The 19,250-nt window shown below is 44.2% G+C and overlaps 1 protein-coding gene across 9 annotated transcripts in view; it reads left to right on the forward strand.

The window, feature by feature from the left end:
• The window catches only part of cep131 (centrosomal protein 131), a 132,418-nt gene that overhangs the window by 94,118 nt on the left and 19,050 nt on the right, over positions 1 to 19,250 (forward strand). For 7 of the 9 annotated variants that reach the window (XM_080209463.1, XM_080209462.1, XM_080209469.1 and 4 more), the window contains 5 exons: positions 3,078 to 3,180; positions 4,956 to 5,157; positions 6,759 to 6,866; positions 8,532 to 8,649; positions 18,131 to 18,205. In XM_080209463.1, coding sequence (XP_080065589.1) covers positions 3,078 to 3,180; positions 4,956 to 5,157; positions 6,759 to 6,866; positions 8,532 to 8,649; positions 18,131 to 18,205 — 606 coding nt within the window. The remainder of the gene's footprint in view (positions 1 to 3,077; positions 3,181 to 4,955; positions 5,158 to 6,758; positions 6,867 to 8,531; positions 8,650 to 18,130; positions 18,206 to 19,250) is intronic. The other 2 variants (XR_013889174.1, XM_080209467.1) reach the window with 2 other exon arrangements.

Consider the following 19,250-nt stretch of genomic DNA (forward strand, 5'->3'; position numbering starts at 1 on the left):
AGGCACATGAGGCAGCATTTGAAATCTTTTCCCAATTCCACCCCAAGTCTTCCTCAACCCTTGTTTGTTCTCTCATTTTGTGCTTGCTCTTTGGCTCGCTAATATTAAGAAATATCATTTTAAAATTTGGGATCAATGTTTTTAGCACTTTCTGGTAAAATACGCAAGACATCTGTGATTTTTGCGTCAAATTTAAACTCTCATCTTACAAAAACATAATAAAGCATTGAATCGCTGAGAAAAAATTTTAATGTCTCTTGGATCTTTTGTTTTTGATGTGGGATTTATTTTCTGGTCTGTGGTGACCTTTCAGTTTAGGATCCTGCTGATTGCACACAATTTAGATATAAGTATGTATCTTTTGTTATATTGCAGTGTGACACACCATCCTTGCTTGCGCAATGTATAGTTGGATTTATAAATCATCACTGCACTTCACAGGACCTATTTTCTTATAATCATCAACCTTGCAATTTTAATTATTTTCCTTTATAACTAGGTTTATTGTATTTCTGTTCTGCTTTGTGAAATAATTAGGTTTCCATACCGCTATAGCACGTCTGCATTTGAGAATTTGGTCTAAAATTAGCACTGCCAAACTTGAGACACACTTCACTCTTCAATTGTATATGTTTCTAATGGAGATTCATATTCTGAGGCATCACCTTGAATGACGTTCCAGGGTAGTCCTGAGGGAGTATCTCGCCGTGGAAGGCACTGGCCGGGATTTTCCAACATGTTTTCCGGCGGAGGAGGCGGCAGGATCCTTTGGTCCCACCGATGTCTCCGGTGTTTTGTACGGCATGCCTTTGGTGGGACCTGAGGATCTTGCTGGTGGGAAGGGCCAGAAAATCCCACCCACTGCCTTTGAGATGAGAAGTTAAGACCAGGTTCTGTCTACCCTCTCAGGTGGACTTAAACCAGTGATGGACAACCCACAGCCCATAGGGCCACTTGCAGCCCATCTGGATTTGGAATGCTGCCTCTGGGGCATTTTGTTCACCATTGCCCACAGGCAGGGTTGCCACATTCTCTGCTGATTTCCATCAGCATAATTTATATCCTACCACCATGATTGAAGTGATATGCCCATAAAACAAGGACAAGTGAAGTGAGGTGCATGCTGATTACTCACAACATTGACTGTGAGAACCGTGCGCTCCCTCTGTGTCCAATCAAGTGTAAATATTTATTTTGTTTTTACATTCTGAAGTTGATTAGAGTTCTATTAATACTTAAATGATTAAGCATTTTCTATAACTTATGAAATATTTGGTCTGCATTAATTGTACTTAATCTTATTCATGTGGTCATGGTTAGTGAACAAGGCTGATTTCAATCTTGCAGCCCATTTGAGATGGAGGGTGACTCATGCGACGCACTCACTAGCCGAGGTTGACCATCACTAACTTAAAAGATTCCATGGCACTGTTTTGAAAAAAAGACCAATGTCACTGGTGATCCGAAGGTCCAGTCTAACGCTCTGAGGACGTGTTTTCAAATCCAACCCCGGTGTTATAATTCACGGCTCATTCAATGAATGAATAAGGAATCCGGAATCATATTTGCATAACACAAACTCTCCTCTCCCCTCCGCAGCTGAAAAGCAGTGCTTATATAAACTTAAGAAGAGTGTCCTAATCTTTCCCTAGTTAGTCACAGCTGCTCTCACTCACAAGGTTTAAAAAAAAAGTGTGCATGGACAAGTTTTGGCGAGCAGGGCCTGTTTCCGTGCTATAAACCTCTACGACTCTAACTAAATCATACACTTCATTGTGATAATATTGCAACATTAACACATGGCACCTGAATTTAAATTCAGTTTATAAAGCTGGAATATAAAGCTAGTCTTGGTAATGATGTGAAAACCCACCTGGTTCACCAAAGCCTTTTGGGGAAGGAAACTTCCCGTCCCTACCTGGTCTGACCTACACGCAACTCCAGACTCACGGCAATGTGGTTGACTTCTAACTGCCCCATGAAATGGCCTGGCAAGCCACTCAGTTCAAGTGCAGTTAGGGATGCACAACAACTACTGGCCTGACTTGCGACACCCAAACTCAAAGAAGAAAATCAGTGAAGTTCTCCCAATGACTAAGTCTTGCCCTTGATCAACACCATGTAAAAAGATCATGTACGGATCGGGTATCCTTTTTTTTTGGAAACTTTTGGGTCCTGTAGCGTTTTGGTATTCAGCTATTTTTGTTTTTCCGATGTACATATGGTTGACTTCGGCTGCTACAGTAAACAAAATGGCTAGAAAACAACATGTATCACTGAATAACAAATAATAGGTTCTCGCCTGGCCAGTGGTCAGGTCTGTTAAGCATGGTTCATGTCAGCTCAAGTCACAGCCTTCCTACACAAATGATTGATGAGGTTCATGTTGGCTCATGTTAGTCTGTCCAAAAATAACATCCAGATTTTAGATGTGTTTAGTTTTTGGAGGATATTCGACCTGAAGTGTATGTAAATAAATATATGTACATAAGTATATCATAGTTGTTTGTGTAAGCTTGCTACGTGCAAATTGACTGTCATGTTTCCTATGTTACATCAGTGTCTATGCTTCAGAAGTAGTTCATTGGCTGTAACATTTAAAGTTTATTTATTATTGTCACAAGTAGGCTTACGTTATCGCTGCAATGAAGTTACTGTGAAAATCCCCTAGTCACCATCCATTGGGTACGGTGGGGGAGAAATTAGCATGGCCAATCCACCTAACTAGCACGTCTTTTGGACTGTGGGAGGAAACCGGAGAATCCAGAAGAAACCCACGCAGACATGGGGAGAATGTGCAGACTCCATACAGGCAGTGACCCAAGCCGGGAATCGTACCCAGGTCTCTGGTGCTGAGGCTGCAGTGCTAACTGCTGTGCCACCCTGTTAGTTGCTGTGGGACATTCTGAGGTTGCGAAAAATGCTATGTATTTGTAAGTTTTTCTTCTGTGTACAACTATCTCTTTTTTTCCTCTCTCTGAAGATTTTCAATATTCAAAGATGCAAATAAAGAAAAGAGGCTTAATCCTTGAGCTACAGGCATTCACGCAACATCGTCTTTTTTTTCTTATCTGTAGGAAATCAAAAAGCTGAAAGAAATAATGAGTGCAACAGAGAAAATGCGCCGAGAAAAATGGATAGATGAGAAAACAAAGAAAATTAAAGAGATCACTGTAAAAGGTACCAGTTTTAAAAACCTCTGTGCTCTAAAGAGGCTAGCTGGCCAACTATAATTACATATTTTGTGATTAGCTCCGAATGGTGTTGTATCCAGTTGTTTGACAAGGGAACAGCCATCGAGATAAGCTAAAAAAGCAATTTTTAGATTTATTGTTCAGAGACTGTTCGTGTTTTCAGAAAATATATTTATTTGTATTGTAATGGGTTTATCAGGACACATCTCCGATATATTAGCTTGCTGCTAAATCCACGCACAAATCCAGAAGATTGCAGAGAACGAATAACGGGAAAGTTGGTGACCTCTATGTCTTCTCTCACTTCCGTTACTTTTAACCTTTCAATCAACCTTTCTTAAGGGGCCTCTTGATCATCTGCCCTGTTCTTTCGTTACAAGGGCAAATATTGCGAATGCTGGGAAAGTGAAATGAAAACAGAATGTTCTGCAAATACTCAGGGGTAGGTCAGCTGTATTTGTAGAGAGGGAAATAGAATTGTTGGGCTGTGTTTTACACACACACACGTATATACACACACACACACACACACACACACACCATAGGGGGAAGCCCACCCGCTGTCCTGGCAGCTGCTCCCTCACAGGAATGTAATGCTGGGAACAGCAGTAATTGTATTAGGCAATGCTACCACCCCTATTTCCAAGTACCAATTCTGTGAGCTGCCAGCCAAATGGATTGATTGGCCTCCAGCACTAGAGTTGCACCACAGAGAAGCCAAGGGTTGGGGATTTTGTCAAGGGGGCGGGAGGGAGGAAGCTAAGGGAAGCAGGGGCAGCGTTCAAGAGGCCAGGGTGATCTTTGTGGGAGGGAATGTCTCCAAGTGGCCCAGGATGCCCACAAATAAGGTTTCTCATTTTCCCCCCCCCGCCGCCCTCAGCTTGTTGGGTTTACCTCATGACCTTTCCCCACTGTGAGTATAATGGTGGTTGCAGTGTGGGACCTTTGCATGATCATTTATTGGCCACTTTGGGGCCTCAGTATGCTTGAGGGTTCTGGTGCTCCATATCACAGAAATCTCATGCAGTCCTATAAACCTCTGGTCTCTTGTACTTCCCTCCTATCCCTTTGCCCCATTATTTAGCCACCTTGGCTTCCTGGAAGGCATCCCCTAATCCATTGGTGGGCAACCTGCAGCTCCTGGGTGGGGAAAGGGGGGTGGGGGCATGCGAGGGCAAGTGAAGTGAGGTGCATGCTGATTACTCTCAGCATTGACTCTGCGAGCCGTGCGCTTCCTCTGTGTCCAAAGTGTAAATGTTTAATACTTTTGCCATTTGAAATTAATAGTTCCATTAATATATAAATGATTAAGCATTTTCTATAACTAGGTATGAAATATTTAGCTTGTATTAAATGTATTTAATCTTATTCGTGGGGTCATGGTTAGAGGACAAGCCCAGTTTCAAACCTGCAGCCCATTGAGATGAAGGAGGGTCACTTATGTGGCCCAGCCGCTCGGCTGCCCATCACTGCCCTAAACCTTTCCACCCGTCCACCTACCTTTCTTCCTTAAAACATGAAAACTTTGACTGAAGTTTAGGTTGCACATTCCTCCTCAACTAGCCACTTGCCACAATCTCATACTTTGCCGTTTGCACCCATTTCTGTCTGGGTGCACCCATGCCCTGCAATGGCTTTCTGTGTCAGGGGCCCTTGTGGTAAGTTGTTGTCGAAAGCGATGGCATTCTACTCTGTAGAGAGTTTCAGTGAAGTACCTTTGCTACGAAACCACATTGCTAAACCACATTGTGTGAATTCCAGGTTTGGAGCCAGAGATTCAGAAGCTAATAGCTAAACACAAGCTGGAGCTCAAAAAGCTAAAAACCCTGCATGAGGCTGAACTTCTGCAGTCCGATGAGCGTGCAGCTCAGGCGTACGTCAAACAGACCGAAGAACTGAGGGAGCAGCTGGAGAGAGAGAAAGAAGCTGTGTGCCAGAGAGAACGAGATGTCGCCAGACAGAGGTTTGAGGGGGGAAAGAAAGTGCTTGCCTCTTGAGTCCAATAATGTTGAAATATTTACCCCAAAGACAAAGTGACAATGTTTCCTTAAAACAAAATAGTGTTCTTTGCATTCAGTTTAGATAAGGAATGGGTTCCGTGTCAGACAAGTTTAAACATAAAACCTCTTTGGGTCTGATGTTGTAGTGGTGTTTCTTGATACTGAACGCCCAATCTAGTGCATTTGCTTAGCTGATAGCATTCTGAGAAAGGGAGAAAATGCCACAGAAGATTCTCTTACAACCGAGAATGAATCATTTATGCAAATTGTGGGCAGAAGTTATTTTAGCAAGTACTTAGAAAACTGGTCATCATTGTAAGACTTCCACAAAAGCTGCCATTTTTAGTCTATCCTCCCATTTCTGTTTTAAGAGGCCTTTTTGCAAGTCGACTCAAGTCGATGTGAATGGTTTGAAAAGGAAAAGGCAAGCAATTACGTTCAGGTAAATTTCAGCATTCTGAGTGACTAATTTACATGATACAGCGACAGCACTTTCTCGTTTCCTTCATTAGTAGACACACAATTTTCACCATATTAAAGAAAAGTTATTCTCATTTTATTTACATTGAGTCTCAGTGTTTTACGGGACATGGACATGGCTGGCTAGGCCAGCATTTCTATTGGCCTTGAGAAGGTGGTGGTGAACTGGCTCCTTAAACTGCTATAGGCCATGTGGTGTAAGTTCACCCACCCACCCTGTATATGAGTAAAAAATTGAGTTAAAAACAAATGTGCAGGTTGGGTGCATTTGCCATCCTAGGTTGCCCCTTAGTGTCCCAGAATGTGTGGGTTGGAGGGATTGGCGGGGTGAATGTGCGGTGTTATGGGGATGGGGGTTGGAGGCTTGTTGTCAGTGTAGACTCGATGGGCAGAATGGTCTCCTTCTGCACTGTAGGGTTCTAAGATAGTATCTGTGACCCAGCTGGTTAACGCTGGTGTTTGTGCTCCACGGGAGTAGCTTTCCCACACTTCTTCAACTCTTTATTCCCCCCTGCTCCATTTTAAAAGTATTGGTGCTATTTGCATGAACTGTTCCTTGCAGTATTGAGTTCCACATTCTAACCACTCTCTGGGAAAAGATCATAGAATCTCTACAGTGCAAAAGGAGGCCATTCGGCCCATCAAGTCTACACCATCCCACCTAAATTCTCCATCACTGCTCCCGAACAGGCACTGGAGTCTGGCGACAAGGGGATTTTCACAGTAACTTCATTGCAGTGTTAATGTATGCCTACTTGTGTCTAATAAATAAGCTTTATACTTTAAAACTTTACACTTTCTTCCAAACCCCTACTGTCCTAGCTGTGTCTATTTGTACTCTTTTTTTGTTGGCGTAAAACAAATGGGCTGATTTAAACCAAGCCAGATAAAATGAGGGACAATGTATCCAATTACTGCTGAGGCAATGGTTACAACAATGTAATGGCCGAACAGTGCAACTGCTGATAAATTAACACAGTGCTGTTAGGGCGGAGGTTCTGGAAACTTGACCTGGCAACAGTGAAGGAAAGGCATCGGGATGGGGTGTGATGGTGTGAGAGTCACAGTTACTGTGTTCCAATAGATATGAGAAACAGCTGGAACAAGAGGAGCAAGCTATCCAACAACAGCGAAGGAGACTGTACGCTGAGGTGGCTGAAGAGAAGGAACGTCTCAACCAGTTAGCTGCTCGGTGAGAATATCATCACATTGCGCAAGGAATTTTATTTTGTCCTATTTTTATCCCCTTTGTTTTCTCCTTGACCTTTTGTCTCCTGAAAATCATGACAGCACTTGAGCCAACTAGTAACTTGTCCAGGTGGTCATGTTCCATGTGTGAGCAATGAGATTTAGCATGCTGTACAAAAACAAGACATTCAAGCCCAACGTGAGGTTGGCTGATCTCCACTCTTTGCTATCTAGCAGGAGTGGGGCTCGTGACAGTGAATGGAATTTTATTATATTTTAACCAAGTGTCAACTCCGGCAGGTAAGGTGGTCTCCTGCCCACCCGTTGGCACTGCAGGCTTCTCCTGCCATATTCTTTGGCACTGTGGTTAAAAGAAAATCCCAGAGACAGGTCCCACAACTGGTGGGCGAGGGGGTGGGGGGGGCTTTGAATGAGCCTGCCTACCAACAACCGTGGCTGTCAAGAGATTGGGCACCGTAATCTTAAAGAAAATATAGAAGGATCTACCCCCACCCCGATGGACGTGGGGACCCCCCACCCCCACCTCCACGCACATGTGACCACACTCCCCCCGCATGGACACTGGGAACACCCCACCCCTCCACTCCACAGACTTCCCCAATGAAAGCCCCTCTTCCCCAGCAGTGCAGTGGCCAGGCGTGACCGACTCCCACTGGGGGGGCATACGTACCTGTGTGATACCTTTTTCATGGCAGGAACCCCACATTATTGGCGGGGGGCAGGTGGTGTTGGGATAATCTGAACGTGAAATAGGGGAGGTGATGGCCTAGTGGTATTACCACTAGACTATTAATCCAGAAACTCAGCTAATGTTGTGGAGATGTGGGCTCAAATCCCGCCATGGCTGGTGGTGGAATTTGAATTCAATAAAAAATATCCGGAGATAAGGATCTACTGATGACCATGAAACCATTGTCGATTGTCAGAATGCCCTTTAGGGAGGGCATTACCTGGTCTGGCCTACATGTGACTCCAGAGCCACAGCAATGTGGTTGACTCTCGATTGTCCCCTGTGGACAACTAGGGATGGACAATAAATATTGGCCAGTAAGCGACACCCATGGCCCACGAATGAATAAAAAATCCTGCCCGTGTAAAAGCCATTTGGGAACCCTTGTTGGACTCTCCCCTCTCATCAGCTTTCCCGTCCACTAAAAATGGCCAGAGAATCCAGGCCAGTGTCTTCATCTCTCCTGATCGAGGTCAGAAAACTCTACAATTTGTAGGAGTTAAACCTGGAATCATCCTGATTTTTGTGTGTTCAGCTATTCACCAACTCATCAAGCCTTTGGATGGTGTTCATGGCTGTTTCCCCCACATCCCTTTTGCTTTTCCTGACTTTCCGCGGAGTGAGCTTTTGAAGTCTCTTCCATCTTGTATGCATCCATTGACAGAGAGTAATGCCATGAGTCATTTGCTAATGAACAGACAAGTTTATTTATGATCGAAATGCATGACAGCGCAGTGTAATGAAAGTAGGTATGTTAGGAAGCTATTGCAATATTGCAAAGTGGGCAGGTAAACCAGATTAGAATGATTGCCTGTGTATCTTATTTGATTTAATTATCGTAGTTCAGCAGTGCTGCTGGGAATAGTTTGGCCCTTTGGAGAAACATATATTACAGCTGGATATTTTTATACATTAAAGACAGCGAGCTGAGTTGGATGAACTACGACGACAGCTGGAAGATAACTCTTCCCTTGCAACCAAAGCCCTAAAAGAGGAATTTGAAAAGGCAAAGGCAGAGCAAGAAAGACGCCACCAGGTAGAATTCACACATGTCGAGGAATGGCATGGTGTTTTAATATTATTGTGTTATACAATCCTTTGTAGTTTTTTCCTCTTACCAATTTTCTCCCACCTCTGATTGCTTCTCATGTCATTTCCTGGAGGCAGTTACTTGCACATAAGTGTATGCAGATCATTGAGTGGTATGGAATGTCATGGTGGAATCTTATTCTGCTCCTACTTCATGTCCCATACATCAAGGAACAGGATTGGCCCATTCAATACCACCTACCATTCACTGAAGTTATGGGTCATACTACCCACGTCTCTTAGCTCTGCACCATTTTATACACTTGTACAGCTCCTAAAGTTTCAGCAGCTTGTATTTGTTACTTTTTATAAAAATTGCGAGGCATCTTGAAGGGAATTGCTTGATAGGGCAGACGCAACACGGTTTCATTAAAGGGAAGTCGTGTCTGACAAATTTACTGGAGTTCTATGAGGATGTGTCTAGGGCGGTGGATAGAGGAGAGCCGGTGGATGTGGTCTTTCTGGATTTTCAGAAGGCGTTTGATAAGGTACCTCACAAGAGGTTACTGCAGAAGGTCAGAGGACATGGAGTTGGGGGTAGGGTGTTAGCGTGGATAGAGGATTGGTTGTCAAATAGGAGGCAGAGAGTGGGGGTCAATGGGTGCTATTCGGATTGGCGGTTGGTGACTAGTGGGGTGCCCCAGGGGTCGGTGCTGGGGCCTCAGCTATTTACCATTTATATAGATGATCTGGAGGAGGGAACCGAGTGTAGGGTGTCGAAATTTGCTGATGACACCAAGATTGGGGGAAAGGCAAATTGTGCGGAGGGTGTGGAGAGTCTGCAGAAGGATCTAGATAGGCTGGGCGAATGGGCCAGGAAATGGCAAATGGAATTTAATGTTGGCAAGTGTGAGGTGGTCCACTTTGGTAGGAAGAATGGTAGGAAGGACTATTACTTACGTGGCGAAAAACTGCAGCAGGCGACGGTGCAGAGGGACCTCGGGGTCCTTGTGCATGAGTCGCAAAAACCCAGCCTGCAGGTGCAGCAGGTGGTCAGGAAGGCGAATGGGATGCTGGCCTTCATAGCGAGGGGGATTGAATATAAAAGTAGGGAGGTCTTGCTGCAGCTGTATAGGGCATTGGTGAGGCCGCAGCTGGAGTACTGTGTGCAGTTTTGGGCGCCGCACCTGCGCAAGGATATTTTGGCCTTGGAGGGAGTGCAGAGGAGGTTTACTAGGCTGATACCGGAGTTGAGGGGGTTGAGCTATGAGGAGAGGCTGAATAAACTAGGCTTGTACTCGTTAGAGTTTAGAAGAATGAGGGGAGATCTCACTGAGACGTATAAGATGATGAATGGGATGGATAGGATAGAGGTGGAAAGACTCTTCCCGCTCAAAAAAGACAGTAGGACTAGGGGGCACAGCCTCAAGATAAAGGGGGGGCGGTTCAGAACGGAGTTGAGGAGGAACTTCTTCACTCAAAGGGTGGTGAATCTCTGGAATTCTCTGCCCGTTGAAGTGGTGGAGGCTGCCTCGCTAAATATTTTTAAGAAGCGGGTTGATGGGTTTTTGATAAGAGAAGGGATTAAGGGTTATGGGGAGAGGGCGGGAAAGTGGAACTGAGCCACGACAGATCAGCCATGATCTTATTGAATGGCGGGGCAGGCTCGAAGGGCCAGATGGCCTACTCCTGCTCCTATTTCTTATGTTCTTATGTTCTTATGCTACAGTTCAGCCCATCGATTCTGCACTGACTCTTCAAACGAGCATCCCACGCAGGCCCTCCCTTCCGTCCTATTCCTGTAACCCTATGCATTTATCGTGGCTAATCCACCTAACCTACGCGTTTTTGGACACTAATGGGCAATTTAGCATGGCTAATCCACCTAACCTGTACTTCTTTTGAACTATGGTAGGAAACCGGAGCATCCAGAGGAAACCCACTGGGGACATGGGGAGAATGTGTAAACCCCACACAGACAGTCACCCAAGGCTGGAATCGAACCAAGGTTTCTGGTGCTGTGAGGCAGCAGTGCCAACCACTGTGCTGCATGCTGTGTCACCCTTCAAAGGGGAGAGAATTCCACGATTCCTTCCCCTTTGCTTGAAGAACTTTCTCCTGAATAGCCTGCTTTTGCATTCACAGATGTGTTTCCTTATCCTAGACTCTCTCAACACCAGAAAAAAATTTCTGCTAATTTACTGTAATTCCTATCAAAGCCTGTTATCCTTCTATGGTCCAGGAACCATACCTTATGTAATCTGTTCTTGTAATCTAACCTTCAGAGCCCACTGCTTAAGAGAAACAAGAGCAGCAGGAGCATAAACTCACCACCACCATCTCCCCTCCAAATCAGACCTTATCATGACTTGGAAATATATTATTTCATGATTGCAGTTTCAAAATTCTGGAAACTGCCCCCACCACCACCAGCAAACCCCCGGAACAGCACTGTGTGCATGAGCACGTAGACTGCAGTGGTTCAAGAAGCCAGAAGCCAGTTCACCATCACCTTTCCAAGGGCAAGTGAGGGCAGGCAATAAATACCTGCCTTGCTAGTGGCACACATGCCTGATAAGCAAATTAAAAAGAAAAGTGCTTGCAATCCTTTCGCTATTTAATGCCAGCAGATATCATTGGATAGTTTAAAGTTTATTTATTAGTGTCACAAGTGGACTTGTGTTAACATTGCAGTGAAGTTACTGTGAAAATCCCCTAGTCGTCACTCTCCAGCGCCTGTTTGGGTACACTGAGGGAGAATTTAGCGTGGCCAATGCAATTCTTTTGGAATCTGGGAGGAAACTGGAGCACCCGGAGGAAACTCACGCGGACGTGGAGGAACGCACAGACAATGACCCAAGGCCAGGAATTGAACCTGGATCCCTGGCGCTGTGAGGCAGCAGTGCTAACCACTGTGCCACTGGATCGCAGTGAGGAAAGAGTCCCCGGCCAGATTTTTTTCCTGTCTAATCACAGAGGTGGTGAGCCAGCAGCAGAATTTCCTCCTGCCATAAAAACCAGCACAAAACCAAAGAGCAAATCCAGGGCCTTCCTTGTTTCCCAGTGTTGTCCCCTGATGCTGATTCTTCATCACCAGGCACTCAGGAATCTGTAGCCTGTCTACCGGGGAAGGTTGGGTTAGATGGAATGTTACATTTTCTGTTGCTGAAACTGATCAGTCTGGATTTTTGAGAGAGTTCCCTGGAAGCTGACGGTTCCTGTAACAGTCAGTAAGCCCACAGATAAACCAAATGGTTGACTCTCCTTTTTGAGGGGTAGGTCTTTTAATGGCCCAACAAGTAAAACAAACTCAAATTAACTTAGGGACAAATTAAGAGAGGCAGCCTGCCAAAAAGGAAGGGGGGAACGGCCCAAACAGAAACCAAAGTCCAAAGGAAACGTAAAATATTAAATCAAAATGTGATTGTAAGGGTCTATAACACACACCAGCCCCTGCGGTGCCCAGCGGGCACGGAAGGTGTCAACTGCGCTCCTTTTTGAGGGGTAACATGGGTGTGATTTTTGCTGATCTAGAATAGAGGAAGTAAAGCAGCCAAAAATAAACCCACGGCAGTTTCAATACACTGTAGCAATAGGTCCTTTAGAATTGACGTGCAGTTCATAACCTCCTTCAAATTTAAATTTTGTGGTTCAGATACACAAACCTCTGCTGCAAGTTTTAAACATGCAACACCCATTAACAACCAATCATGACGATTAAAACTGCTCGTTGCCAGTTTTTTCTTTGCTCCTGAAATGCATTTAAAAGGAATTACCCTGCAATATTTGGAGAGGGTTAATGAACACAGTGCGAACGCTAAATCCCACCCAATAAATTGGGGCTAAATTGGATGGACCCCAAAATTGGACACACTGTCTGTCTGTGCAACGCATGATTACCCTGAGCTTAAGAACATAAGAAATAGGAACAGGAGTAGGCCATCTAGACCTTCGATCCTACCCTGCCATTCAATAAGATCACGGCTGATCTGAAGTGGATCAGTTCTACTTTCCCGCTTTCTCCCCAAAACCCTTAATTCCCCTGTCTACCAAAAACTATCTACCCGTGACTTAAATATATTTAGCGAGGTAGCCTCCACCACTTCAATGGGCAGAGAATTCCAGAGATTCACCACCCTTTGAGTGAAGAAGTTCCTCCTCAACTCCGATCTAAACTGCTCCCCCCCTTATCTTGAGGCTGTGCCCTCTAGTCCTCCTGTCCTTTCTAAGCGGGAAGAATCTCTCGACCTCTACCCTATCCATCCCTTTCATTAGCTTATACGTCCCTATAAGATCCCCCCCTCATCCTTCTAAACTCCAGTCTATTTAGTCTCTCTTCATAGTCCAACCCCCTCATCTCCGGTATCAGCCTAGTGAACCTCCTCTGCACTCCCTCCAAGGCCAAAATATCCTTGCACAAGTGCGGCGACTAAAACTGCACACAGTACTCCAGCTGCGGCCTCACCAGTACCCTGTACAGTTGCAGCAAGACCTCCCTACTTTTATATTCTATCCCCCTCGCTATAAAGGCCAGCATCCCATTCGCCTTCTTGATCACCTGCTGCACCTGCAGACTGGGTTTTTGTTCATTGCTTGTTCAAAGCAATGCTAGCAGCATGTAAACTTCCTGCTCCCTGTGGCACTGAACTAACTGCTGAGTGAGTAGCTGTCAGCCTCAGCAGAGAGCCCAGGATTGTGAGAGGCCAGCACCACTTCAAGCTAGTTTGTACCCCTTACTGCACCTTATGAAGACCAGGCTCGTTATGGCTACAGCAGGGGTGGAAACTGAAAGTCAAGAGAAGACAGAAGAAAGTGACAGTGATCTTAATCCAAATCTCCCTCTTCAGGTCAGTGATTTCCTTCACAACCGCTCCCAAAATGTGTCATTTTCCAGGATTCACTTGGAGCCCACGTCAATGAATACACAATCTCCTCAGGCTTGTGAACTTTCATCTTTTACTTTTCGTTCCATGTATGAATAATTGTCCATCAGAAACCTTCAACTCATTTATTCAAAGAATTATAAGGGGGCGATGTTACTAGAATTTGGCGAAGTGTTGGTTCTGCCACGAAAAGAGAGAAATGAGTCGGTTTTCTCTCCAGATCTTCCTGCACTCTGACAAAAAAAAAGTTTCATGCTGTCATACAGGGAAGGTGGGGCCTAATCATGCCAGAACAGCAATAAACGCCCCACCCCCCCACCTCCCACCCCCACCCTCTCCAGCTCATCACCAAGGTCTCGGGCTCTCTCCACAGCACCCCCGAGTTGGAGTCGCTTTCTCTTCTACTTCCACCCCCTCCTCAACCGATCGGAGCCGGCGGTTCTTCCCCCCTCGTCCTAATTACTTCGCTAGTGAAGGGTGGCAAAAATTGGAAGTTACGATCTTGCCGGCAAGTTTCGCGATTTCTGGCTTTTGCCAGATATTGAGCCTCTGATGCCGATCCTGCACGCGGTGAATAGTAATCCCTCCTACTATTATTAGGAATAATAGCAGGAGGGATTACTATTTAAAGGGCAAAAAGCTGCAGCATGCTACGGTGCAGAGGGACCTGGGGGTCCTTGTGCATGAGTCGCAAAAACCCAGTCTGCAGGTGCAGCAGGTGATCAAGAAGGCGAATGGGATGCTGGCCTTTATAGCGAGGGGGATAGAATATAAAAGTAGGGAGGTCTTGCTGCAACTGTACAGGGCATTGGTGAGGCCGCAGCTGGAGTACTGTGTGCAGTTTTGGTCGCCGCATTTGTGCAAGGGTATTTTGGCCTTGGAGGGAGTGCAGAGGAAGTTCACCAGGCTGATACCGGAGATGAGGGGGTTGGACTATGATGAGAGATTAAATAGACTGGGTCTGTACTCGTTGGAGTTTAGAAGGATGAGGGGCGATCTTATAGAGACATATAAGATAATGAAAGGGATGGATAGGGTAGAGGTAGAGAGATTCTTCCCACTCAGAAAGGACAACAGGACTAGAGGGCACAGCCTCAAGATAAGAGGGGGGGCAATGTAGAACGGAGTTGAGGAGGAACTTCTTCACTCAAAGGGTGGTGAATCTCTGGAATTCTCTGCCCGTTGAAGTGGTGGAGGCTACCTCGCTAAATATATTTAAGACACAGGTAGATAGGTTTTTGGTAGACAAGGGAATTAAGGGTTATGGGGAGAAAGCAGGAAAGTGGAACTGAGCCATTTCAGATCAGCCATGATCTTATTGAATGGCGGGGCAGGCTCGAAGGGCTAGATGGCCTACTCCTGCTCCTACTTCTTATGAACGCAGGCTCAAGTAATGAGTTAGTAATGTGTGAGGAGGACCATTCAACCCATCTTAGTTTATTCATCCCGAAACAGTTCACTGTCTCTCCTGTGGTTGATCCAGTGGGTTGAATGATTCTAGATTTTTTTCTTCCATGACCATTCCATGCATTCAGCACTATTTGGAGTGGCACAGTGGTTAGCACTGCTGCCTCACAGCGCCAGGGAGCCAGGTTCAATTCCTGGCTTGGGTCATTGTCTGTGTGGATTCTGCATGTTCTCCCTGTGTCTGCGTGGTTTCCTCCGGCTGATCTGGTTTCCTCCCACAGCCCAAAAGACGTGCTGGTTAGGTGCATTGGCCATGATAAATACTCCCTCTGTGTACTCAAACAGGCACTGGCGTGTGGCAACTCGGGGATTTTCACAGTAACTTCATTGCAGTGTTAGTATAAGCCTACTTGTGACACTAATAAATAAACTTTAAAAACTTTTCTTGCTATCTCTGTGCCACTTCCCTCTGAAGTGAAGCCTAACAGGGAACTGTGGTCATAGCCCTGGTGACTGGGAGTAACTGGTATGTTCAGAGCCCTTGTAATGTCTACCCAATGTCCGATATCACGCCTTGCAGACATTGCTAACTTTTCTCAACTCCTCCAAACACTCATTACTTCACTCGTTACAAACTCAGTAAGAATTTACCTTGCTTAGTGATTAAGAAAGGACATTGATAGGATGAAGTACCCCTTTGCAAACCAATTAGATTTGGGCTAAATGGCCAGTAGAGTAACACGTTTCATTGGAAGCAATGAGGTTAACCATTGAACAATTCCAGACTCTCTCTGAGGGAAAGCCAGTGCTACATGGTCAGAAACATTGCAGTAGTCTGGTACAACATTAAGCACAGAAGAGGGGGACTTTTTTCTCTCTTCTTGACTCAGCGCTCTTTCATCTTGCATCACGCTTACAAGTGAAAGATCCTGCAGGAGGTGAAATAAGGTGTCAAACTGAGATGCAAGTGTTTACTTTTGCTGGGAAATCAGCTTGTGAATGTCTGCTCGAGCAGAGGAAAGATGTCTTTGAAATTTTAATGCGACATTTTGTCAGTTCAGACACACAACTTATAAATGTTGTAAGATCTTTGAAGAAATTCAGTAATGTTTTGCTTTTTCAATGGATTAACCTTTGGCAATTATCTTTCCAATGAAACAAAGACTTAAGAAAGAAACCACAGAATCCCAACAGTGCCAAAGCAGGCCATTCAGCCCAACAAGTCTGCACCGACTCTTCGTGCAGATGCTAAGCACATAACCCCATGTATTTACCCTGCTGACCTCCTAACTACACATCTTGGTACAGTAAGGGACAATTTAGCATAGCCAATCAACCTAACCTGCACATTTTTGGAGTGTGGGAGGAAGCCAGAGTATCTGGAGGAAACCCTTGTACAATTGGGGAAAATATGCAGACTCCACATTGACAGTCACCCAAAGTTGGAATCAAACCCTGGGTCCCTGGCACTGTGAGACAACAGTGCTAACCAATGTGCTACTGTGCTAGTGAGGAATGCTAATCTCAGTGTTTAAACAATATAGGACTTTTAAGTAATAGTATAGAACTCCTAAATAATAATATAGTCCTCTTACATAACATAGGATACTTAAAAAAACAAAATAGGATTCTTAAGTAACAATATAGGATCCTTAAATAATAATGTCACACTCTTAAATAATAATTAAGTTTAAGTTTATTTATTAGTGTCATAAATAGGCTTACATTAGCACCGCAATGAAGTTACTGTGAAAATCCCCTAATTGCTGCACTCCGGCACTTATTAGGATACACTGAGGGAGACTTTAGCATGGCAATTGCACCTAACCAGTCTTTCAAACTGTGGGAGGAAACTGGAGGGCCTGGAGGAAACCCATGCAGACACAAGGGAGCACGTGCAGACTCTGCACAGTGACCCAAACCAAATCTGGGTCCCTGGTGCTGTGAGGCAGCAGTGCTAACCACTGTTCCACCATGCTGCCCATAATAATCTATACTGATATAGAATTAAATAATAATGTAGTATTCTTAAACAATATATGACCCTTTAATAAATAGGACTCCTTAACAACATTGGATTCTTAAGTAACTATATAGGATCCTTAAGTAATAATTTAGACCTTTTTAATAATATAGAATGCTTAAATAATATAAAATTTTTAAATAATAATGTAGGATTTTAAACTAATACCATAGAAGTCTTAAATAAAGTCAATATTGTGCCAAATCTATTGCATGTGGGAAAGAAGTTGCAGGCATACACTTGCAATTTCGAACTTTCTCTAGGTTTGGTCCATGTTGCAAAATATTCTAAGTCCTTATTATCACTAGATGACCCTCTCCCTTCCCATTTCTCCTGGAAACATAGATACTTTTCCTCCGGCATAGTTCCATAAACTTCAATAGTTTGCTGATCTATCAACAGAAGTGACTGCAAGCTATGTGTGTGCCTAACCAGTTTGTGTAGGCAGGCTGTTCAATGACCACGGTCACCACAGTTGAATATGATTCTATCCACATATGAGCATTTCTGGCTACAGTATCTGATTTGCTTTGATTTATTACTGTCACATGTATTAGTGAAAAGTAATGTTTCTTGCGCACTACACAGATGAAATATACCATTCATAGAGCAGGAAAGGGGAGAGTGCAGAATATAGTGTTGCTGTCATAGCTAGGATGTAGAAAAAGATCAACTTAGTGCAATGCAGGTCCATTCAAAGTTCCATTTCTTAATCTGTACTGAACTGGTTTATGGTGGAAGAAAAGGCAATTCAATTGACATCAGTGCCTTTCAAGTTGGGGAGAGGTGGTGAAACAATGCAGAATTAATGATCATAAAAGAGGAAGAAGCTGTTCTTGGGTTGCAATAGCAGTCATGATCATGATCATGAACTCTCCCCAACTTGAAAGGCACTGATGTCAATTGAATTGCCTTTTCTTCTGCCATAAACCAGCTCAGTACAGATTAAGAAATGGAACTTTGACTTTTCTGGGCTGAACTCCTCACTGCCTTAATTAGCTAGATTACTGGGGAAGAGGATATCGCATTTTGTTCTTTCTCGTTTACTGTGCTAAAGTTTGGCAGAGGTACTTTGGGCCTTATTCTGTCCTTTTGTTTGGTTGATGGGACATGCATATAAGCGGAACCATTAATTGATTACTTTTGTTCATCTCGCTGTGTGCTTATTTGATCAGGTAGAAATTCAATCCTTGAAAGAAAGACTAGAAATTGAGAAACATGCCTGGGAAGAAAATTACATGAAGAAACAGGTAATTTCAATCACATTTAGTATATTGCTCTGATCCTTGGCCAGACTCTGGGACGTAGTGGAGTCAGTATCTGATTAGGGGTCAATAACATTTTGTTTAAAGTAAATAAAGTTTGAGATTCAAGGCACCTGCTTTTGGAATAAAGCCACAAAATTCCATGGGTTTTCAACAAACAAAACAAACTTTACCAAACAAGGTCAGAAAGATAAAATAATTTGCAATATCTATCTTGTACTCCAACATTCAGGATAAATATGGGACATGTGTGAGTTAACAGGCAAACTGTGTTTGATCACACCACGTTAGAGAGTAAATGACAGATGCAGCCAAGAAGGAGTCCATGGATTTTTTTAGGAATCCTAAACACCATGTCAAGCAATGTCATTGAAACAAGGGATCCTCAGGTTCACCTTTGAAGATATTTCTTTTGAATTCTCCCCAAAAACTGCTCCCATTCGCATTTAACATTGAGAATGTTAATCGCAGGATTTCATACTCACCTTCTGAGATTCTTTCTCCCTGCATTCCTGAATCAGTACTCAATTTCTACTTATGGGCATATTTGCAACTATTAGACAGCTAGCTTCACTGAGTTGGCACCTCGCTTGAGTTTCTCTGAACCCCTGTCTCCAAGCCGTATCGCTATCTATGACTCCCAGAGTTTCCCCTGAGCCCGCTTTGATTACCAGGACTTCCCCTGAATCCCCTTCTCAGCTTTTCAGAGCTAACAGCACCAACACTCTGGCTGTGTCGAATCTCTACCCACTACTCCTAACGCTTTTGCAATTGACCTTCTCAAGAAGAGTTTTTCACAGAGCCTTGAACTAATCAAAATGCTCCCAGAGGGTCCCACCGTTGTTACTAGGCAGGAACCAATGTAACAGGATTAGGACATCCTGTATCTCAAACATTCCGCAGAGAGCTACTTTAGCACCCAGGGACACACAGAACAATGGATTTCATGACAGTATCTTCTAGCCTATATACAATAGGCTGGATTGAAGGCCCATAAGTGGTGGCCACCTGCCCACCACTTATCAGCTTA

The sequence above is a fragment of the Carcharhinus amblyrhynchos genome, chromosome 21 (assembly GCF_965287045.1).
Source record: "Carcharhinus amblyrhynchos chromosome 21, sCarAmb.v2.hapA, whole genome shotgun sequence".
Taxonomy (NCBI): Eukaryota; Metazoa; Chordata; class Chondrichthyes; order Carcharhiniformes; family Carcharhinidae; genus Carcharhinus; species Carcharhinus amblyrhynchos.